At 32.7% G+C, this 24,872-nt stretch overlaps 1 protein-coding gene across 2 annotated transcripts in view; it reads right to left on the bottom strand.

The window, feature by feature from the left end:
* The window catches only part of LOC121985338 (mediator of RNA polymerase II transcription subunit 12), a 64,274-nt gene extending 40,239 nt beyond the window's left edge, over positions 1-24,035 (bottom strand). For both annotated transcript variants that reach the window (XM_042538724.1, XM_042538725.1), the window contains exons 1-11: positions 23,713-24,035; positions 17,680-17,902; positions 17,294-17,536; positions 16,128-16,187; positions 15,647-15,752; positions 11,667-11,738; positions 8,773-8,826; positions 8,541-8,648; positions 7,173-7,322; positions 6,729-7,079; positions 4,325-6,645 (exon numbers count right to left, since the gene is read on the bottom strand). In XM_042538724.1, coding sequence (XP_042394658.1) covers positions 4,325-6,645; positions 6,729-7,079; positions 7,173-7,322; positions 8,541-8,648; positions 8,773-8,826; positions 11,667-11,738; positions 15,647-15,752; positions 16,128-16,187; positions 17,294-17,418 — 3,347 coding nt within the window. In that variant the 5' untranslated portion in view covers positions 17,419-17,536; positions 17,680-17,902; positions 23,713-24,035. The remainder of the gene's footprint in view (positions 1-4,324; positions 6,646-6,728; positions 7,080-7,172; positions 7,323-8,540; positions 8,649-8,772; positions 8,827-11,666; positions 11,739-15,646; positions 15,753-16,127; positions 16,188-17,293; positions 17,537-17,679; positions 17,903-23,712) is intronic.
* Positions 24,036-24,872: the final 837 nt, after the last annotated feature.

Below are 24,872 nucleotides of genomic sequence, written 5' to 3'. Positions count from 1 at the left end.
ATATTTTATAACTATTATTAATAATAGTTTATTTTAAAAAATATATATTTAAAAAAAAAAGAATTAACTATATCAAAAAGAAAACTAAAAAAGAATCGCGGCAGAACTGCAGAGGTCATCTCGGCACCGTGGTCCCAAGGAGGATTTAGAAATAAATAAAATTTTATTAGAATTTTTTAAAATTTTAAATATATTTTTATACATTTTAATCGGATAATTCAATTAGGATGTTAAGAAATATGTTTAACTATTTATTTAAATTAAGGATTGATTGGATCCATAAAAAAACAATAACATAGCTAGAAGATAAATAAATAAATAATTTATTATATATTTTTAGATTTAAAATGTATAATTAATTAGATAATTTTATTAGAATTTAATTAAACCTCTTTGGATTATCCTTATCATAGCAAGGAATTGATTGAGAGAATCAAACTAAATTCAGTTTTAATTAAAAAAAAACTCAGTTTTAAAACCCGACAGCGTGACCTCCAGTACGTACGGCCGCTGAGTCGCACGACCACTTCGGCGCAGCCGCTGCACGACCCCTCCGGCATGGCCGCTTTCTACAGTGACCATGGGGGTCGCGCGACCCTTCTGTGGTGACCGAGGGAGTCGCACGACGCGCAAAATGTTTCGCCCATTTCGATATCAAACAATTTTTCAAATTATGATAACAGTGGTTCTCTTCACACAAACAAGACACAACAATAACATTCAAGCCTTATCTTACTAGGTGGGGTCGGCTATATGAATTCTTCCCGTATCATCTTAAATGTGTCTCCCAAAATTTTTCCTCAATAGATGCAACCCCGACTTTCTCTCTAACATTTTCATTTCTTATCTTGTTCATCCTTGCATGTCCACACATCCACCTTAACATTTTTATCTCTGCAACTTCAATCTTCTGCTCATGTGCTCAAGTCATAGCCGAGCATTGAACTTCATATAACATAGCATGTCTAACCGTCGTTTTGTAAAACTTTCTTTTAAGTTTTAAAGGTATTTTACGATCACAAAGAACACCTGACGCTTTTCTCCATTTTAACCAACCTACTTGTATTTAATGTAAAACATCTCTCTCAATTCGTCGTCTCTTATTTTAATAATTGTCTCATTATGCCTAATATTACTAACCTTAAATTCATAATTCGAGTTTAGCATTTACTCTTTCACATGTCTCATCTATCAAAACAATATTATCTGCAAACAACATGCACCGCAGTACCACATCTTGGACGTGTCTCATCTCCTTCACGTGACTCTTCAAGAGACACTTGCAAATAGGTAATATCAAGCACGAACAAAAGGCAACATGCAATTTATAAGATGGCAAGTATTGATGGCATCCCAAAACTACAATAGAATTCTAACAAGGTAATATTTCATGCACTATTAACAAATATGTTTGCAATGTTTCTCTTCACGCAGACAAAACTCCTAAGAGATGGTTTTGAAAATATGTTGTCTAGGCCTGAAACAGCATATGGAAAAACAAATAAAACAAATGGAAAGTATTAATGGCATCCCAAAACTACAACAGAACTGTGACACACAAATATTTCATGCACCCTTAACTAAATAAGTGTCACTTTGCCAATAATTTGTTAAGGTAAACAAGAACAATATAGCTGATGAAAAATCCTATGAATGGTGATAAAAGACTAGGCTTCAATTTAAAATATCAACAGAAATATGCCAAAGGTGCGTCTAAGTTTCCTGAATATCCAAGGAGTACACCTCTTTCCCAAAATGCCCCCCGTCCAACCTACTTCACTTGACTTGTTATCCCACTAGTATCAACCATATGAGATTCTAGTTAACTGCTAGCCATCAAAGTCTTTAGCCAAAGGTGTTTAGCAATCTGATTGGGCTTAAAATTAGGAAGAATAACATGAACACTTATAGGGGTGCAACAATACCTATTTGGCATGAATCTGAAGTCTCTAGTTTAGCTAAAAGTGTTTGATAACCCTAAAGGACTCAAAAATAGAAGAAAAAAAATGAATATGGGTAGATTCAGAGGAACACTAAGAGTGCAATGGTGCCCATTCGGAACCAATCAAAAGCCTCCAAGATCATCAAGCACATTTAGCCAAAAATTATTAACGGCCAGCAATGGACTGTATTGGATGTTGCTACTGATAAAAAAAATAAATTAATCATTTAATTATTAATTACTCTAAATAATTAAATTTATATAATTTAACAAACTTCTCGCAATGCTCATATTGTATTTAATGCATACTTCAATTAAGCCATTAAATTAGTAAATTAGTACCCTTAATAATTAATTAATTACATTAAATAATTAAATTTATATAATTAAACAATGATCTCGTAACACTAGTGTAATTAATTTATTTATTCAATTAAATCATAAAATTGATAATTTAATTTGTTTAAAAATTAATCAATTATCTTAAATAGGTTCTCAAAAGATAGCATAGCTTTAAAATTAATCAAATAATTAATTTATTGAACATCAAATAATTAGTAATTAAATTAATATATCAAATAATTAGCTTTTTTGGTTGCTAACATTAAAATAATTGGTTATTATATAATTAACAATTAGATTATTTAATTGATAATTAAATAATTATTTTATTTGATAATTAGCAATTAGAAATAACATCTAGTCAGCTACAAGCCACTAAACACTTTTGGCCAAAAGTGTTCAACAGCGCCTTAAAGGTCTAGGCTTTGTGTAAAATGGGCATTATCACACTCATAGTGTTCCTCTGAGTCTATTTATGTTTATTGCTAGATAATGAACCTATATGGCTTCAAAGCACTTTTAACCAAAAATATTTAGGCCAAAAGTGTTTAGCAACCCTGAAGGTCTTGAACTTGTATAAAATAGGTAGTATCACACTCCTAGTGTTCCTCGGAGCCCATTCATGTTAACTTTTCTATATTTTGAATTTATAAGGCTATCAAGGACTATTGACCAAAAATATTTAACAGGCTTAGAGGCTTTAGATTCATGTTATATGGGCATTGTATTCCTAGTTTTCCTTTAAGTATTTCATATTTGTTTTCCTATATTTTGAACCCTATAAGGCCATCTTGAACTTGGCCCAACGTATTTAAGGGTCCTAGAAGCTTCAAATTTGTGCCTAATGAAGAACGTTATACTCCTAGTATTCCATTGAATTTGTCCATACTCCATATTTATTTTTTCTAATTTCAAACTTTATATGATTGTTAAGCACTTTTAACAAAATGTTTAATGGCTAGTAGTCAATTGCTAGCCTTCAAAAACTTTTACATAAATGCACGATGGCCATCAATCAGTTGGAATCTCAACCAGCTAATTGCTAGTTAGGTGTTAACGGGTCAAGTGAAATGGGTTGAGTGGAGAGCTATTTTGGGAAATAAATGCATCATTTGATAAATTGTCGAATTATCAATGAAGAGAACAACCACTTTTAAAATGTCACTAGGCCCCACTGGGATACTACAAAATATGACCATGTACATTTATATTGTTATAATATGTGTGCACGCCACAGGTGACAATAAGGTTATTTACAAGCTATGACATGTTAATTTATATTGTTATAATTACATCTGCAACTTAAACTCCCTCAATCTCCTCAAATCAACTGAATTATAAGCAATTGCTTTCCGTTCTTTTTTTTAAATGTGTAGTTTCATTAACCACAATCCAGAATACCAAATGAGAACGAATTTTGATACAACCCTTTAGAAACATATTACCTACCACATTGTAATAACAGCTCTCTGCTAACACAACCAAAAGTTGTATCATCACAAGTCCTTATCCCAACATTTAGGAGAGTTAACTATGCAACCAAACAGCTGTGTCATGATGAATGGTTACTAAAAGATCAACTTGAGATGGAAATAAATTCTTTCATTCATCTAGAAGTGTTTTTCATCAATCTAGATGTTGATGGTATCGATGGAACCGACCTGGGTTTCATTTGTTATGATTTAGTAACAAAGATAATCACACTATATGGCAGAATGTTGTAGCTTTATGAGCACTTCATATAATGTAGTAGAAATGCATACATAAAATCAGAAAATACCCACAAAAAGACTCTGGAATCCAAGAAATGCTTGTAAAATGAGAAAACGGAGAAAATCGTATAAGAGCTGTTGATCCCATGGAAATAAGAACATTAACTATGGTGAGAATGCAAATAAAGGAGGAAGACATGTTTGGAAAGATGCACGATTAACCACACAAGAGAGGTAAATAGAGCCAACAAAAACAAATTGTATCAACAGCAAACAAAGAAATGTTTGTAAAATACTCAGCAACCAAGTAATGCATAGAAGAGAGTACCTCTGCAGGGATGAGAATAGAATGGTTTCCCCAATCTGGCAAACTTGACCTTCTCTATTTTTTGGTAACATGGAGTTCCTTGCACCATGCATGACAGTACTTGATCTAGATATTACTTTAGGTAACAACAATATCAAAAACCTTACTGCTGAAACTAAATCACAAGAAATATCGAATATATAAATAATGAACAAAAATTCATCTTCGCCTAGTTTCCATCTTGAAGAACCTCGGTCATCAGGTGATACAGAGAAAACATCAGAACAATTGCTCACTTTAGAAGGAGCTTTTTCATTTTCTTCAATAAGTTGCCTAATTGACTTCAATAACCAAATTGAGATAGATCTTCTCTCAAGCAATCTTAATTGCTTCAGTGCCTTACAAATATCACTTTGGATTCCTGATATTATCCTACTGGCATCTTTTGGAGCTTCTGCATCAGGACCAGAATGATGGTGGGGACAACCAATTTTGTTGTCACATACATGGCTAGTAGATGCTCCCTGACTACTTTCAATTCGCGTAGATGCTAACTGTGCCAAAGACTGTGTTTTACGCACAATCTTTTGCCTACCTCTTGAGGTATTTTTAATTAGCTTAGGTGGATGTTCAACCTTGAAAGATTCTTGGGATTTAGGTCCCTTCTTTACCCACCAATTACCTTCATCGTCTGAGTGATGTGATGAAAACCCTTGCAGGATAGAGGTTCTATCATCAGTAAGCTTTTGCCGTTTCTCTTTCCTGCATTCATCACAGCCAATTTTCTCTTCAGCAGTATCAACTTTGCTTTCCAAAGAACCAGATATCCTTTTTGAAATTCCATTTGATTCATCAGGAGATACCATTGGCATGGTAAAAGGAAGAGGAAACCGCAGAAAATTTGAAATTAAAATTTTCAGCTGTGTAACTCGGTCTATCTTAGCATGATGACTCTCTGGAGCACCAGTTGAATAATCTGTATCATTTTGCAATGAAAAAGTTGAACCAACATCATCTCTAATGGTTAACTCATTGGATTTACTGCACAGACGTCCTTGAAGAACTAGTCGACGTTCATTTGAGTAGGCATGAGAAATTTCACTTAAGAATGGGATATTAACAATTCTTGCTTCTTCTAAAATATTAAACAAACAATATCCAGGAAGTTGCTGCAGAATTCTTCGGTGTCTTTGTTGTCTTTCCAAGTCCAACAAATTATCATCCTTGTCCATTATCCCACTCACAATTAACTGCCTTACATAAGCATGAGGATAGAATATCCCATTCCGAATAAGTTCCAAAAGAAAAAGTTCAACATCCTTGAAGCTTCCTGCCTTCCCTATTTCATGTTGATCCAGCCAGCAAACAAGAATGTCATGCAATGGGCCAGGGCTTTCAAATATGCCTTTTTTATTCTTCCTATCAGGTAATGCCTTTGAATTATTTCTAGCAACACAGACATTTTCCACCACTGTCCCGCCTAACAAAGTATCTTGCTCAGAGCTGTTTTTCCCACATAGGCCAACTGAAAATTTTCTCTCCCGACATTGATTTGAGTTGAGCAAGTCTTCCATCTTAAGCTTCAAAATTGATACTGCAAAATATATCTGTGAAAAATCTTTTCTTCCAGAAAATTTGACATGGCGAGGCATGGAAGTACGACAATCGCGATAATTACATGTGGCCCATTCACATAAAAAGAATACAGAACAAATAAAAGACCAAGTAATGGTCCCAATCCATTTTAAGGAAGATCGCAATGGAGGACTTATTTCTGCAATCCATCTTTCTTCAACAACTGTATCTAACAAATCTTCAAATAGAGAAGTATAAGCAATCATTATATTTCCAGTTATCAAAGCTCTATCCAGAACCTGTAAAACCTTGGCAGCTCCATGAGCTTGAAGGCTTGGGTTTACAATCTTTGAAAGATTTGAAGCACGTTTGTGGACAGAGGAGATAATGTAACCACATGACAAATAACGAAGATATGCATCCCGAGTATCAAACTGCTTATTATATAAAGAATCTGGTGACTTCAGGTATGCATTTTTACAATGTAAATCAGGAACAACACAGGCTGGCAAGGGAAAGCAATCCAAGGCAACAAAGGTATCAGGTACAGAAACCATCAGGTACCGCACTATCTCAACAATTGAATCTATAAATGATAACTTTTCTGATGTATTTATTGAACTTGAGAAATTGGATGAAAGATCATGTATTTTTTGGGCAAGTAGGTCTACAACTGTGCGTACATATGTCTGTGAGAGTGCAACACTATCAATCACATCAAATATAAATGGCAAAAGCAACTCAAAAGCCTCCAGTGATTCCTTTTCCTGAACAAATAAATTAAACAAAAAATATTCCTGTGAAGATCCATTTAATCCGAAAACTTTTTGCCAACAAAACAAGAGATAACCTGAAGCTGATTGAGAATGAACTCAATAATAGGAGCAGGATGCATTAGACCTTCTGCAAGATGCCACAGTACCAGGCGACACATATACTGCCATTTGAAATGTAGAGAAGGTTCGTCGGCATCAGGAGTAGAACAAGAGTCAACTTTTTGTGATGTTTCATAATGGACACCAATATAATTTTGTGATGATTGATTCTTATTGGGAAAAGGCACATTAGAACCATCTTTAGGAAAAAATTCATCCAGGAGCTGCAGCATGTACTCAACCACATCTTTAGACCACAAATCAGATCGAGCTATATGTGCTTTATCAAGAGCCGCTGATGACACATTAATTGAGGAAGGTCGCACCTGCAAATAATATTTCAATGATGTGGAATAACATTTCTATTGAAACTAGGAAAACAAATAAACATATTGGTTATTTTCCACATGTTTATCAACCTGATTGAGATAGTTAACTTTTATAAACCAAGATGCCCTCAAAAATGGAACATTGTGCCGGATAAGAACTTCAAAAAGAGCTTTGCGTCGATAACCATGAGGAACATGGTCGGACAAGGAATGCAATTGCTTATGTGGTTGTGATAAGGCCTGTGCACATAAAACACAAACAGTTAAAATTATCACAAAAGGGTAGAATACCATAAACCAGGAGAGAATAGAAACCATAATTCACAAAAAAAAAAAAAACTAAAATAACTGCCAAAAATTGCACAGGCAGTAAAATAAAAACTATGTCAATAACCAAACATACCAACACAAAATAGCAACAACAGAATGTTCATCTAAATTTAGCTAGATAAAGTATCTGCAAATATCAACCTGAACATCAGAAAGAATATAAATGTGATGGGAATTACTCATCCAGGATACTAACAAAAATTGAAAGAAAGTACACATTTTTATGCATTTATCATTTCAAGTTGTGTCAGTCTAAGTTGGAGTGGTTAAATGAGAAGTCACACAATTCTAGACGTCAATGGAGCATTATGTAATTGGAGTCAGAAAATTATGGGATAGATCTCACATGGATGACATAATAATGAGAACTTTCATCCAATTCATGGCGGGAATTAGTGAGGTATAATCACTAGTCAAGTTGAAATGTTCCTTATGTTTTTGTTAGTTGCTCCAAAATTTTAATGAAATTGACTTTATAATTAATAGACTTACATTTGGAGAAACATGTTAAGTTAAAAGAATTATAGGATTAATACTTATTTGACTTGATCTGGGCAGCCTTCAAAATGTAACAAGTCCTGATACAACACAATATGAAGACCACATCATTTCGACTGCAGACTGAAACTTCAACACAAAATGATACTTTTTAAAACATTAGTTATATCACTGAGAGAAAACTACACATTTATATCAAGAAAAGAAGAGAAAATTACATTGAACAATGAAGTTTCAAGACCTTTGATATCCAATCATCCACTCCTCTAAAAAAAATAATGACACCCACAAAGAAATTTTTTCAAAAAATAAGCTATCAAACACCATCATGTGTTAGATACTGATGCCTAAGTTTAGGTAACGAAGTATAATATCATATGCTATCGTGATAAATGAATGAATAGATATATTATATTGGTTGAACAAAATTAATCTAGATGCAGTAAAATTTATGGAATATATAATGATAAATTTATGCGAAATGGATATACAGGATAAATTATGTCTTTCTAGTTTGAAACCAAACCATAAAAGCAATGATAAAAGCCTAATTTAAGAGAATATAAATTTAAAGGCCTCGTCATTTAAAAAAAAGTGTCTATATGGGTACAAAAGACACTGATTACAAACCTCAATCCATTTTCTGCGACCATCTTCATTACACGGCTTTTGCTCAGGAAAGACACCAGATTTTGTTAATAGCTGACCAGAAAGAGGAACTCCATAAACCTGGCCAGCCTGTTAAAACATTGGGAGAAGGAATTGATCACTCAACAATGGAACCGAGAATATGTATATTTGAGCAGATGCATTAAATAACAACCACTAACCAGTATGTGTATAATAAAACATTAGCAATTACCTTACGTTTTTGAGAACGAGATTCGTTGATAGCTCTAAGGCGCTTTCGTAATTGCTTCAAAAACAAAATCAACAAAAATTGTTCACGTGAGAAATGAGTGCAACCTTATTCAATATGCTATTGTTTTAAATGACTACCTGGGGGAAAATATACAAGTAGATTACTACTGAAACTTCTTAGGATCAAAACAGGTCAGGGAACATCTACTGGTACTGACATGATATTATGCTTATAATTAAGCATATAAATACATGATAAGTGCTTCTTCTACACTAAAGATAAGGCAGAAAATATACTAGGTAAAGACAACGAATTTCTAATATCCTGCACCAAAAGTAAATCCAGGTTAATGATGATCATACTGACCAAAAAGAAAGAGAGGGAGAGAAAAGAAATTAGCCTTTTTAGGTGAAGGTTTAAAATTTTGTCCTAAGCTAAGATATCAATCCTCAACCAAACCGAAATTTCTTCGCCGTCAGTTTCAGGATACCAACTATGGTGATAATCAGCACTTAAGAAGAACCTGTTTGCAGCAGCCCATCACTACAGAACATTAACAGCATAAAGAGTAGGAAAAGGAAAGAGTGATACAAAAAGAAATCAATCTGTATTTTGAATTTTGAATTGTAACTGACTTGGGGAATTATTCTGATTTTAGTGTTGAGAAGTTGGTATGTTTTGATTTAGTAGTTGCTTAGTTGGATTATTGCATTTTTCAATTTATGATATTTGTTTTCCAGTTTAGTTAGGGCATCGTTTCAATGTATTGATGATGTTTCAAGTAATAAAAATTTCCCTTTGTTAATTTTTCTGTGAGATCCTTCCATACTCTGAGATAGTTATCCCCTTCTGCATAAATTTCGTTCCAGTTCTCAATGCAGGTTTAGTTTATGGTTCAATTTTGATGTTAAGTCAATTTGGTATTAGAGCAAAATTTTCAATTTAGTGTTTGGCACTTTCTGTTCCTATACCATTACATCCTAATTCCACTTTTGCATCCCTACATCACAAACATCTTTGTATTCCACCTAAGCACTCATATTCCACCCCATAGTGCATCATCTCCGCACATCCACTCAGTCAACCATCCTACTGCCACCTTGAATCATATTCCTACTCCGTGCTTAGAAGATTCTCTGGTTGACTTTTTAGAGAACATACTAACTAGAGCTCAAGATAACAAATTATAACTCATTCATGTTACGACCTAAAAAATAAATTAAAAAAAAACAGAAATTAAACAAATTAATCTTCATTGCATCGAAAGGTGAAGTTGTTACTTTAGTGGCCCTTCCAAGCAACCCCACACTCTGAAAGGAGGTAAATCACGAGGGGCATTTGTCTTAGCATAGCGGCCCTTTGCATGGGGAGGTCAGGCACCCAAGAAGGCATTTTCGCACTAGCTGGGAATTGATTTCAAGACCTACTGCATCAAGCACTCATGCAGGGATCAACTGCACCAACCCGTGAGAGCAACAAAATAATCTTCATGGACTACGAATGCAAGACATCCATTTCAAATACACTAAAGCAATTAAGTCTTTATTTTGTATGTGTCATATGGTAATTTATCTAACCCTAGTTAGTATTGAGAGTTAGTTTGTTGAACTTATGTCCACCAAATAAACAACTTTATAGTGTACAATAAAGAGATATATATAGATACAAGGAAATTGATTGTAATAAATGATGATTATTAAAAAATACAAAGTCATATGACAAACTAAAATTCAATCTCATATATCATCTACTTAGTCATGTAGAATTTATTTGTTCATATTGTGAGAAAAATAATTTTAATGCTAATTTATTTAATTATGAATTCATTTGAGTACTATTACAATTTTTTAATTAAAAGATATGCTAATTTACTACGAGAAATTTAAGTCTTAATCATTGTATATTAACATTGTTGCATCCTTGTATATCAACTTTTTCACAAGTTGAGCTTTTGTGGGATATGGTTTGCATTATCACTTTCATGCCTCATGATTGCTATAAAAACAGGTAAATCATTCACCTACAATCAAACAATTTCTTATTAATAAAAAGGGCTCAAAAGGAGGAACAAGAGGAATTAATTTCCCAATAATGAAACAATTATGATACTTGAAGGATACAATTTAGGAGATGTTATTGCTATTTCTTGCACATTGGAAATGACAACTCAATTGAAGATGTTGGCACCTCACCTAGGGTCAAGTTCTCCTCAATGTGGTAGAATGATGCAAAAGAAATCATTTTGAATTTTGAATTGTAATTCAATTTAGAAATAATTATATTTTAGTAGTTGTTCTACTTTAGGTATTTAGAAGTTTAGTATGTTTTGACTTGCTGAGTTAAATTAAAATATTATATTTCACGAGTTGTGATATTTACTTAGGGTCAAGTATATAAAAAGGGCATTGTTTCAATGTATTAATAAACCTTCTTAATAAAAAAAATCCAATTTTAATAACCAATGCAGAATAGGGTCTCTAGAAGTCTCATAGTAGCCAGTTTTTGAGAATTTAGTAACCCAAGAATCTAGAAGATTGAAAATCTTTGGAAACATTTAATTTCATCATTAAAATTAAAAATATTGAAGGGGAGCCTTGACGCAACGGTAAAATTGTTGTTGTGTGACCAAAAGGTCACGGGTTTGAATTCTGGAAACAACCTCTTGCAAAAAGCTGGATAAGGCTGCGTACAATGGATTCTTCCCCGGAACCCCACGTAGCGGGAGCTTCGTGCACACCGGGCTACCCTTTTTTTATTATTAAAATTAAAAACATTCCAGAAAAATGGAAAATCTAACCACTCACAACTCAAGGACCACAAATCTGACCACACCTAAATACTGAAAGCATTGAGAAAATTGGCAAAAAAAATTAAAATTAGAATTCAAGTTTCACCTCTTTCAACTTTAAGATGGACTCGGGTTTTGAGAAGCTGAAACCTTGAGATAATGCAATTTCTCGAGCTTCCTGGCACATTAAGAGAGACAAAATATTAGCTCAGTAAAAAATAGAAGGCAAAATGAAAAGAGGAAAATCAAAAAAACTTGAGAGAGATAGGGATAAGGAGCAAAAGTAATTACAAAAGAGCAAGTGGGAATAGATTTTGAGCATGTAGTTCTGGATAACTCAGCATTCATTTAATGTAGAAAGGATAAATCAACACTAACTGCCAAGATGTTCTTGTAGAAGCTTGTTATTAAAGCAAAAGCTTTTTAGTATTTTTAACCAATAAAGGTGTATTCCTATAGTGATATCAATGAATAGGTGCAGATTTCTTGATACATACAATAAACATCAAGGGTATGACATGCACAGCCCATTACAGTATTCTAAAAGGAAAAAGTAAGTTGCCACAGAATTTGAAATGGTATACCAATTGGACTAGTTATTACATATAACCTACTGAATGAGCATAAAAATAAAACTAAAACTGATTGTTTTAGAGCCTCAAAATAAGTTAGTAAGATGCCTAAGATAGGTTGTTCAAATTCTAAACATAGCAGATAGCTAAAGCAGGATGTTTAAAGCCACCAAGAACTATTATTAATTGATTGAATTTTTTCTCATTTTGAAGGCATTTTCTTAGCCATTCAAAGTGTATAAACTACATAGTTCAATAAATTTCATCAATACCCAACCAATTCAGTCAAGGGAAAGGTTCAACAGAAGGCCCTACAAATACAAAGGCAGCTCAACCTTTTATCTGATTCATTTTTCAAAGCTTCACCATACTTAAAATAAAGAGGATGAGGACAATATCACAAATCATATCAATAATACTAATACTGGTCATCCATACAACAGCTTGGAGAGACAAACAACTGTTGTTACTCTTATATTCATTTTGATCTCAATGATTGAGGTATATGCTTTTTGATTACATTCTTGTTTTAATTGGATAGATAATTTAAGAAGTTGTGACTTTGTGATTTAGCTTCCGTGTAAGTTCTGTAACCAAAGTTAGAAGGTGTTTTAAGGTGGCAAATGGTTTCCCACAGCATATGCTCCGAGGGCATAATGTAGTATGCTATAGCATACACAATTGGTGCTAAAAACATACCTAACAAATTATATTAATCAATATGTTCAATTGATGATTTCATATTAAAATATATATATATATATATGATAATCAGACAATGTGAAACACAATATAATAATACAGAATTAATGATATTAGCAACGTGCATAGAATTAATATGAAAGTCAATCGCTTGTGAAAGAAATAGTTAAGTCTACACATACAAGTTACATGCTAATACGTTAAAATCTCAGTTTTAGTAGTTAGCACTATGGTTTGCAGTATTGGTATCAGTAATACTGGTAATCTACAAAACAGCTTGGAGAGACAAACCACAATTGTTACCCTTATAATCAATTTGACCACAACGATTGATCATTAAGGAATATGCCTTTTGATTATATTCTTGTTTTAGTTGGATATATAATTTAAGAGGTTGTGACTTTGTGATTTAGGTTCCATGTAAGTTGTGTAACTAAAGCAAAAAGGTGTTTCTAGGTGGCAAATGGTTTACCTATAACATAGCGCATATGCTCTGATGCATAATATAGTGTGTTATATATAGCATATGCAATTGGTGTTAAAAAACATAATTAAAATATTTATATTGATAAAAAATGAGTAGCTTATTTCTAACAAATTATATCAATGAACGCATCCAATTGATAATTTCTCATAAAAAAAAGACATGTGCTAATGATGCAATGTGACACAATATAATAATAAAGTAATATTTGTTAGCAACATGCATATAATTAATATTGAAAGAGTTTATCACTTGCAAAAGAAATATTCGTCTACACATACCAGTTATATGTTAACACATCAAAAATTTAGTCTTGTTTACACTATGGTTGGCAGTATTGGCATCCATGAAAAAAATGTATGAAATATTAAAATATTTAACATTTATTGAATAACACAATAAAACATATACAAATATTTAAAAATTATACATTTATATCTAATAGGCATACATGAATACTACAAAATAAAAAAATCTAAATTTTGTTTTGTAACAAAAATAATTTATATTATCAATAAATCAAATACAACTTTATAACATTTCTCTCTTTTATATAGGACTCAAGGATTTACACTTTCCAAGCCGCCAAAAACCATTGTGCAAATTGTATAGTTGTAGCAGAATGACAGCATTGCACTCAAAATTTTCATCAAAAAGGAATTAAATATACCCTCCAACATTCCATTTTTCACAAAATCAAAATTGTACAAGTGTCCGAGTAATAGCAAAGATGATATAGGCATATAAATTAATGATAGTACAAGTCAACTTAGACTATCTAACACAAATAATATAAAAATCAGGATATGTATGTCATTTGTTTTACTAAACCTTATTCTTGAACAAAGCAAACATCAATAGTGTTTCCCATGGTTTTAAATCTCATGTCACGCCAGTTGGTCCGGGCGGAATTTACTATTCCGCCCGCCGACATGCACCATAATGGCACCGCGACGGCCTTGCGGTCATAGTGGGTACCACGGCCCCACAGGGGCGTGAATGATTACACAACCCCACAGCAGCCTCCATAGGGGCGAGGAGAGTGTCGCAACCTCGCGACAGCCTTCGTAGGGTTGCAGCACTCGCAACAGCATACACAATTTGTTTTTTTCTTGATTTTTATTTAATTATTTTTATTTTTAGAGGTTGAATTTTTTTATTTTTTAAACTGCTATTTCTTTTTCCCTATTAAATTTTTCTGTCTTAATTTTTTTCTCTTTTATCCTTTAATTTTTTTCTTCCTTATTAAATTTTTTTCCTCCATTAAAATAGAGAAACATACCTCTTAAAGGTAAATAGAGTAAAAAACAAAACCTCTTATTACAACTAATAAGAGATTTAAACATTTAATAAAATAAATCATGTTACATATAAATTAGATTTAATTTCAAACTAATCAAAATGTATCTAAATTAAATATAACTTAAACCATCTTAATCGATTTAGTTAATCTAAATCAACTTTTACTAAATAAGAATCAAATATTTCATGAGATAATATCAAAACTTAAACTTATCATACAACATCTCAAATTTGACTTAATAATAAGCATCTATAATAATCAAATGTTAATAAAAATATTTAATCAAATGTAAAAATATTTTTTATATTTTAAAATGTACCAAAACCATATTGATACAGCACCAGTCATATACTGAAACACCAACACGGCTAGAAATTTTTAACCTTAGTGTTTCCAAGAAAGGAAACAAATGCAAACAAAAACAAGATCACAAAATAATTTCCCAATAGCACTTTCCCTCTATTTCCTTTGGTGGAAAATGAGAAAAGCAAAAGAGAAAAAAAAATATTCCCCCAAAATTTCTTTGGACGAAAAAGAGGAAAGAAAAAAGCATAAGAATTTCCTCGACTTTTTGCTATACTACTTCTATCAAATTTGGGCAAAAAACACTTTCCCATATCACACGTAATGAAACTCAAATGCATCCTTAATAAATTTCAAATTATTTTATATTTTCAACAAATAAAATGTTGAAACTTGAGTTTTCCTTTCTTCCCAAATCAACGAATTTAGTTAGATGGAAAACAAAAAAAAAACTAATTGTTTCTCCCCCACAGTAAGTGCATAAAGTAATAGCAAAACAAGAATAAAGGGGACGAAACGATTTCCTTTGATCACACACTTGACAGTAGCACTAAGATAGAAGTCAATCAGCAAAATGGTATCTAATATAACAGCATGAGTTCAGAAAAAAAATAAAGAAATTGCATATGTTGGGAAAGAGCAATAATCTCCATAAAATAAAGTTTAAAACAAAAGAAGAAATTATTATTAAAACAGTAGCAAGGATATTAACAGAAACACACCTCAATTCCTTCAACTGTCTCTTTGTATCCAGACTGCAGATACTCTCTAGTTAGTGTTTCTTCAGGACAGTTTGTGGTTTGAGGATAGAAGTCAGGGGGACCAAGTCTAAAGAGCATGATAAAATGTAAGGATGTGACATGAGTGCTATATGAACTATAAGAAAATATAAACACAGTTAAGAACTCAGATGACAATTTGCCTAAAATGTGAACACGGAGAAGGTCTAACTCAGATAACAAATTGCCTAGGGTAGCCATCGAATGTTGTTTAACTGTTCTCTTAGTTTGCAGAGCAACTTGAGCGACAAAACAATTAAAACTTACTATTAAGCAAAGAGAAATATGTAATGATAAAATGGTAATAAAGCATGTGAAAAAGTTGAAATTTTATTAGCTTCAACAGTTTCAACAAAACCAAAACCAAAAATTGGACCACATCATCATAGAAGATATTTTAACTTGATTGGAGAATAAAGCTTACCGGCCATTAAGAGATTCTCTATCACATTTTAGCTTATATGGCGCAAGTTGGGACTGTCGCCTGGAGAAGCAATCACAAGACAGAACATTAAGCATGGCTGAGAGCGGATAATATGCAGCTGAAAAGTAAAGCTCAGCTTCTATACTTAAATGAATGACTACCGATCAGAATGAACTAGTAGATATGACAACAAAAATTGAGTGGATGAGACAATAGATACTGCCATGTCAATGAATGTATCTTGTATAATCTCATGCATCAGATTCAACAAGTTCAAGCACAATGTATACATACGTATATAGTTTTAAAAAGCAGCTTAAGAGGCCTAAGTAGTTTCATCAAGGGGCAACTCGCCTAGTGGCTAGCAGCCCTTGTTAGGAGGCCCTTTTAAAAAATGATGAAGGCAATCCACTAGGCAGTTCAAGTGAGTGTGTGTAAGAAAATCCCTATTTCTTTTGTTGGTACTTCATCTAATATTAGTTATATATACTTTGATATAGTAGCATGACACTAATCATAAACTATATATAAGTTTCTTATAATTTGAATTGATTGTCATCAATATTGAATTTTATGTCGTGTTGTTTTTTTTTTTACTTGGTTGCAACGTAAAATAAAAGTCAACCCCACCTAGTAGGATAAGGCTTGGTTGACGTTGTTGTTGCAACGTAAAATATGATAAGTTGGTCTTTGTCCAACAAGGAAACATCCATTATAAGTAGCACTACAATGTGATTGTAGGTACAAAATTCTAATTAGGAGATGAAAGTAAAAGATTGAATAAAGCATCATCACAAATAAAGTTCTCAGGAAAATGATGTTTGTTTCATGTTCAGCAAATGCTTGGAGGACTTGCCACATTTTCTAAATAAAGCGTGTTGATTTACTACTACCTCTCTTTTTCCCATTTTTGTGTTGTTTATCAGATAACTCAAGTATGGTAGTTTTAGAATAGGTGTATGCAAATGTTGGTCAACAAGATAATTGCCTACTGACAACTACAAAATCATGATGTATAAGTCACTTCCTTAGGAATCCAACTTATAAGCTAAAAAGAAAAACAAAACAAAAGTCCCACATACGTAGGCTATCAACAAGGATGAAGAGTAGCTTGTTTATTTAAAAGAGAAGGCCTAACTGAGGAACATAAAAGGTAGGTATATCACCTTGAGTTAGAGAAGCTGGATGCTGAATAAGAAGATTCTATCCTGGTATTATCTCTTGATGATGCCCCGCCAATGCCATTGCTACCAACTCCGCTGCCACCACCAGTACCAGTGTACCGCTGCATTCCTCCTCACTAATGTTGGCAAGCTGCATTCATGCTATTTCTGATATGCAAAATGCACGACAGAACCACTTCTGAGTGCTGTCACAATTCGATCCGTCAATGAGTAATCTAGTTGAACCTAGGCACATAGTAGCAAAACATATGACAAGGTGAGCTCAGTGTATTCAACTGATCAAATATTTACTTGAATAGCAGCCAGTGGAGTCAATTTCCTATTTTACAGAATAATCAATCAACGTGAAGGAAGATGGTAGCACTCACTCATTGAATAAATAGGACAAAACCCACTCTCAATAATCTTATTTTCAATCTGCTTTGTTGCCAAGAGATCAACATAAAAAAAGTGAGCTTATCAGGTGGCAAAACACAGCCAAACAAAATAGCTGCTGGAAGTTGTTGCTATATCGCGCCCGACGACGTCTGATACATTCATTAACTTCAGCAAGTATGAAAATTCCTTTCTTCAGGAAAGGTGACAACTATACTGAAATATAAACAAATTAAGCAGTTACATGATTATTGTGGCAGGAAGACATCCAAAAGCTTACAAGTAAAAGATGTATGTTTAATAGAAATCAAAAATGGTTTCAGTTTAAAGTAAAAGAGTAATGTTCAGTAGAAACTATATATTTTAAATAAGAAGGCAAATAGAAAACAACCAAATATGAATAATCTTACTGTGTGTTTCCTACAAGAGAAGTGTGTTTCCAAAGAGAGAATGAAACAAGGAAAGAAATAAGGTGGCATAAAAATTTCCACAATGACATTTTTCCTCGATTTCCTTTGACTTAAAACGTTTGAGGGAAGGAAATAACTAAAAAATCTTCTCAGTTTTTCACTATATTGCATCTATCTGATTTAAGAGGAAATCTCATTTCAGCTTGAAAAATATTTTTTTTAAATTCTTTTCAAACCTATATTTGATTTATGTTTTCTTTTTTTACCATTGACAAATAAAGTTCTATTTTTTCCCCTCTTTCCTTTCGTTAAAGGAAAGAATTGGATGAAAAATATTTTTCAATTTTTCCTGTAGCATTTCCTTGCCTCTCTTTCTTCCTGTAATTGTTTCCTTCATTTGTAGGAATGACAAAGTAAATGTTTGTCATCCCTAAACTTTAAAGCAAACAAGAAAAAAAATTGGTGAGCTAGCTGATGGCAAGCAAAGAAGAATCTGTATTGTGTTATGCACCTCTTTCCTACCTAGAACCCCTTTTGTGAAATAAAACTCCAAAAACAAGAATAAAAATCTGTCATTTGATGGCAGCATAGAGAGAGGTCTAAAAAAGAAAGATGTGTCCTTGGGCAAACAAGAAATGCAGAGCAAGGGAAAATTCAGGTTTAAGCCTCATGACCATGAGAACGCATGAGCTCAGAGCCCGTTCCAACTTCCAAGAGGTAGAGTAAGAGCAAGAGCATGATGAAAAAGAAATAGGAGAAGGTGCTAAGGTTTGTTCTACCAGATTCCCAAACCAAACTAGCAAGGGGCAAAGTAAAATCACTACGAACAAAAAAAAAACAAAGAGCAAGAGGAGGAGAAGAACCTGGTAATATCATAAAACCAGATAAAGTGCAATCTGTGAGACCAAGAAGGGAGAGCCGAAGGTACGAATATAGGGAATGGGCAAGGGAACTTTTCTAGTTTAACTCTTTTTCCTTTATGATACCTTTCTAATTTCCCTTTGGTTTTGGGATGATGACATTGAATATTTATTATATGATGAATGAATGTAATTCAAGGGAGATCATGGGGATGTGATGGGATGGGATGGGATGGGATGGGATGGGATGGCATGAAAGCGAATACTTTAATGTTTTATTATATTATATTTATATTAAACTATAATTATAAAATCTAAATAATGTTAATAAGAGATACATGTCATGACATGATGGCAAAGGAGGAAGAAATAAAAATAAGATTATAACAACAACCAATCATTTATCCCATTAAGTGGAATCGACTGGATGAATTCTCCTACGTCATTGGGCTCGATCTCCTACTATATCATCATCTATATTTAAATAAATTTTATCCACTTTTATCATTGCTAACCAAATCTTCTTTGTTCTCCCTCTTCCTCGATTAATGAATATATTTGTCAAGTCTCACTAATTGGATCATTGATTGGTCACTTAAATACTTATTCATACCATCTTAAATGTGTCTTTCAAAACCTTTCACAACCCCGACTTTCTCTTTAATCTTATCATGTTCATTCTCATATGCCCGCACATGCACCTTAACATCCTCATCTCTATTACTAATGAAAAATTTTAAAAATAACCAAAAGAAAAAATACAATGCAACTTTTATTTATTATATTATATAGCATTATTAACAAATTAATTGATCTCTCTTCCCACACTATCTAATTCGAGCCATTAAATTTGGATGATTATTTTAGTTTCAAGCTAGTTCAAGTTCAAACAATAAACTAATTCAGTTTGGTTTTGTCTTATGCAACTTCATGAGATAGATGATAGATTCATGATTTATCACAAAATAGAAAGACTAATTAATGATGATTCCAACACAAAAATAATTTGTACTTTTCTCAAATAAAACATCAAATGGTAAAAGAAAGAAAAAAAATCATAGAATTTATCTAATGAACATATGCTAAAGATCTCTTTTATGCTTGCAATAATTCGCATCTTGAATATGGGCAAACATTTAGTAAAAGACAGTCTATCCTATCCTAAAGAAGCAAGTGTAAGAATGATCCAACATGTATTTGCTTTAAGGAACTAATCGCACCACATAGACATGGATCAGAGTTAGTCATCTTCATATCACATTAACGAACCTCCTTGTTTTATGTTTATTTGAAAACAGTGAAGCTATCAAGCAAATAGAAGATAGTAGATGCACAGAAGAAAATAATGGTGTAGAAGAAATATATTCAACAAACAAGAAAGAAAATGAACTATGCTAGTAATTATTTTATTCTACTTATATTATAAAATTAAGTTATTATTAGAACTGAATGATTGCATTAACTTGATGCTAGAGAAGGGATGGACATTTTTCTCATGATTGAGAGAGGCTAAAGTTAAAAATCATAACTTTGGTGTTAGAATGTTGGTTCCTCCATTGTGATTGGATCTAATTGCGTGTTTTTTATTTGATAATAAGTTTAAGTGAGTTGGTTTGAACTAAAGACCTCATCTTTGACTTCTCGTTCTAATATTTACTATAGATCATTGCATAAAGCAAAGTTTGATGAAAGCAACCAAAGGATAAGCATGAAGCATTTTGCAGTGAAAGTATGAAGCTTGAAGAATATACTTGTGTGAAATGTATTTTTAGGTGTAAAACTTTATATGAATAGAATAAGCATCTAATTTAGATAGCATTTTTAGATGTCTCTTATTAAATATTTTTGTTTTCTAAATATTTTAAGATATCAAAAAAATAGTATATAATGTCGCGAATCCATTTGAGTACTCTATTTTATCAACCAGCTCAATGTAAAGATAAGAATTTCACATTGTCTTTTCTTTGTGCAAGTCATTCCTATCTCCACATGGATCATACAAAAACACTTGGGCAATCGTTGGTCGTGCTAAAGCTTGAAGGCCATATCTAACTTCACTTATACTTGCATATGACATTATTGAACTCCAAACTTCCTTTCTCTATTATACCTACAGTCAAGTGTGTCATGTCTCCACTACTTCTCCTACCAAGGTAAAATTTGTGCTCCCCATACACCACTTGCTTCGTCAAAGGCATCCATAGTTTAGAAATACTACATTTGCTAGGGACATAGCATGACCACCTCAAAGTCAATTCTCCCTTCGTTCATGTCACTATCTACAAAAATAGAGTTATGTTTCCTTCCCCTTCATTCTGACACCTTCTACCCTCTCCATGAAGAACAACCTCCCTATGGTCAATCTCATTCTTTGATTTCCTCTTTGAGTAGAAACCTAATATGCTTTTGACTTATGCTTAATAACGTAACACTTGTGGTGGTGGGAGAGAGTGATTTGCTCCTTGTCAAACTTGCACCATAGCCTCCAATGAACTCATGGGTGATAGCATGAGGATCATCTATGCTAAAGAACTGTCTTTGGAGGCCTAGAAAATGGCAAAGTATTACATATAATTTAAATTGCAATTGGATCCACTGCATAAGCAAAATAGCACTTTAGCTCTGACTCGCTCTCTATCTCCCTCTATTTCTCTCTATCTCTAGTTTGTGTATTTAGTCGCAAGGCATGAATGTTGATCTCCCTTGCTAGCCACCTCCCATTAGAAATTTGCTTCCCCTCTCACTTTTTCTCTACAAATTTTTATTACTTAACTACTATACTTTATCAACTACGTTATGGTTGATTAGCCTTCCAATATATTCATCTATTTTTTTTATATTCTCTTTACCAAATAATTTTTTCCTAATAAAAAAGAGATCCAAATATGTCTTCATCAATGTCAAAAGGTACTCAATTCCAAACTCATTAAAGGTAGATGGACCCCAAAGATCTAATTCTATATTTATTTTTGAATTTGTTAAAGCTTTAGAAATTTAATGTTTCAAGAGACTTTTTTTCTTTCTTGTATTTTCAGGAAGATGAGAGGATCAGGCTTAGAACCAAACATCCTGTCTCTGACCTATTGCTTGTTCATAACTAAACTAGCAAATCATTAAGTTACACAATGAATTCTTGACTAGTTTGCATTATAGTAAATAATATTCTACCATTTTATCACAATTTGTAACCATGCAATCTATGTCACTACCTTAAACACTGTAATATGTACTAAGAGTTGAATGGACTGGAACTTGGCAAGTAACAAAGTTACTTAACAGTTGTATCTCATATTCATTGTAGGTATTGGCTGAGTTGAACAAGCAGCTGGCATACAGGTATGTTCTTCTAGAGCTAACTCAAATTTTTATTAAAAAAAAACTTACCAGCTTATTATAATATGTATCATTATATCATAAGAGAACCAATTTTATTCTTCTCTGTTTTGATCTACAGACTTTAGCAATGATTCCTACACCTCATGATTTTCTACAATTTGGATCAGTTAAGATGGTAATATTTCCAACATGTGCAATGTTTTCATCTTAATGGATACATGCTGCAGATTGATGTTGGTGTGTGTGATTAGTAGTAATTCACTCTTGAAGTGTATAATTCCTTACTATGTAACCAGATATTGATACTACATGGAATGAGTGAACAGATACTAATAAGTCACATTTCATGATCATCTTGCAGGTCATTGTGAAGTTTCCTGTGGTAAACTTCACAAGGGACTTATTTACACAGAATGGGCATACTCCTGTAGCTGTTTTATCTGATATATCTAGTAATTGCCTGAATGAGAAGGCCAAGCAACATAGAATCTGGATGTGTCCCTATATATGAGTTTCCTGCTGCCATACTGACCAATCTGGATTTGTTAAATAAAATAAGTTCCATTACCAAAATTGTTGTTCTTCTGCCTGGGAATCACTTATTCAGCATAGATATTGATTCTGTTCGGACCAAACAACAAAGCTCAAGAATGGGGATGTTTTTGTGACATCTGTGAAAAAGCAAATACTCCATTTTCCCATCAATATTGAAATGTCGACCTTCTAAAATGAGTCTGGTAGTTGTCGGGATGTTGATGAATTTGAATGATGTAATTTCTTGTAGTGAGACACCTCAAGAATCAATCCACCAGTAGTCATTTCTAAAGTTGCCTGGTTGTTTGGTGATCTAAGTGATGCTTCATGAAATCCAAAAGAAGCTGTTGTAGTCATTTTCCAAGTTCCCGTTAGTTTTGATATGTTTGTATATAATTGTTTATCCTTTAGCACTCTCTAGCTATAGCATGTTTCGTATCAACTATGAAACTTAGGGAGCAACCCTGAAGAACAGAAAATGAAAGGATTCAAATGAAAAGTAAACCCAACACTAGCTCCCTACCAAATAGTTGTTCCTATGAAACTTAAACACCCCTCTTTCAATACTTCCCTACTAAACTAGTTTTTCCTAACAGAAAAGGATAAAACAAACCCAGACCCCTAATTATGTTGGTCAGTAAGTGATATGTTTGCAGATTGGATCTGGAAGTGAATGTCACTGCAGTACCTAACTAATAAAAAATGACAGAAATGAAATCGAGAAAACAAAGAAAGAAGAGAATAGCATCCATGCAACCGTTTGTCATCGATAAATTAATCTCTATGACAGAATTTCACCAGAAAAGAAATATGATCACTATCATCCACAAGCTGCTTTGGATGAAAATATGGATTTGAGATGACGTAGATTAGATCAGAATTTTACCAGATCTTGATATATCCGAATGCTTTAAGATGGATCTGAGATAAGATCAACGACGAACTATTTCGACGAGGGTCAAACTGTACAGGCGTGGGCCCGGCGACAAACTACTTGAACACGGCCCCGCTACGACGAGGGTTGGATGCGGGTTGAAGAGCAACGGCGGTGTCCGACGAGGGTTCGAGCAGGTTGGAGAAAGCTGCATGCAAAGCGAGGGATCGGAGGAAACCGAGAACGCTAGGGTTGGAAGGGGGTCGGATCGTGAGGGTTGGGAGTTGAGAGAGGATTTGGGTTGTAGGGTTTGGGTTGGCGATGTTGAACGGGTTTCGATGAAAGTTCAGCCTTGTCTTCAACTTGAAAAATTTTAATTCATAAAATTATAACTTTTAGAAAATATTATTATAAATAAACAAAAATACTACATTATTTATTTTTAACAAATTTAAATATTTATTTTTAAAATAAAAAATAAAAACTTTATTTATAAAAATAGAAGAAAAATTTAGAAGATTTTAACTTTATTATTTGGACTTGTATTCAACGATAATTTGTGACAATATGATTGTTTTTCCGCTTTTGAGTCATTCAATGATATATAAAAAAATATATTTTAGAAATGAATTTCATATATAAGTTGTGTTCCGAATATCTGTCATTAAAAATAAAAATAACATAAAAATATATTATCACTAAATTCATTATTATAAAATTTTAAATTATATATTCATATTTAATAATTTATTTAGAACTATTTTATAGGATCTTAATTAAATATTAAAATTAAATTATGGGTTAAATTTATGAGTGAAAATATCATTTAAATATTAAATTTATAAGGATCATTTCTCTTGTGTTTAAGCGAGTGAAAATGTTTGGAATATAAAATTAGATTAGTGATTAATTAAGATTTTAGAATTTAATTATTTGATTTAGCTATGTAAATATATTGAATTCCCGATGCCCATCATTTTAATAATTTTGATAGGCGTGTCATTGTAGTAATTTTGTTTACTACTAATGACTTTCTAATATCACAGGAAGAAATATCAATTAAAAATGATGAATAAAGAAAACAGAGTAGTAAAAATGTTTGTTGACATCAAATTAATTTTGATAAGAATTGAGTCTTTACTATCTAACTCTCAATTAATTTAATAAAATCT

This window comes from Zingiber officinale, chromosome 5B (genome assembly GCF_018446385.1).
Source record: "Zingiber officinale cultivar Zhangliang chromosome 5B, Zo_v1.1, whole genome shotgun sequence".
Lineage (NCBI taxonomy): Eukaryota > Viridiplantae > Streptophyta > Magnoliopsida > Zingiberales > Zingiberaceae > Zingiber > Zingiber officinale.
Note: the sequence above shows the minus strand (reverse complement) of the source record. Positions and strands in the feature narration are given on the sequence as shown.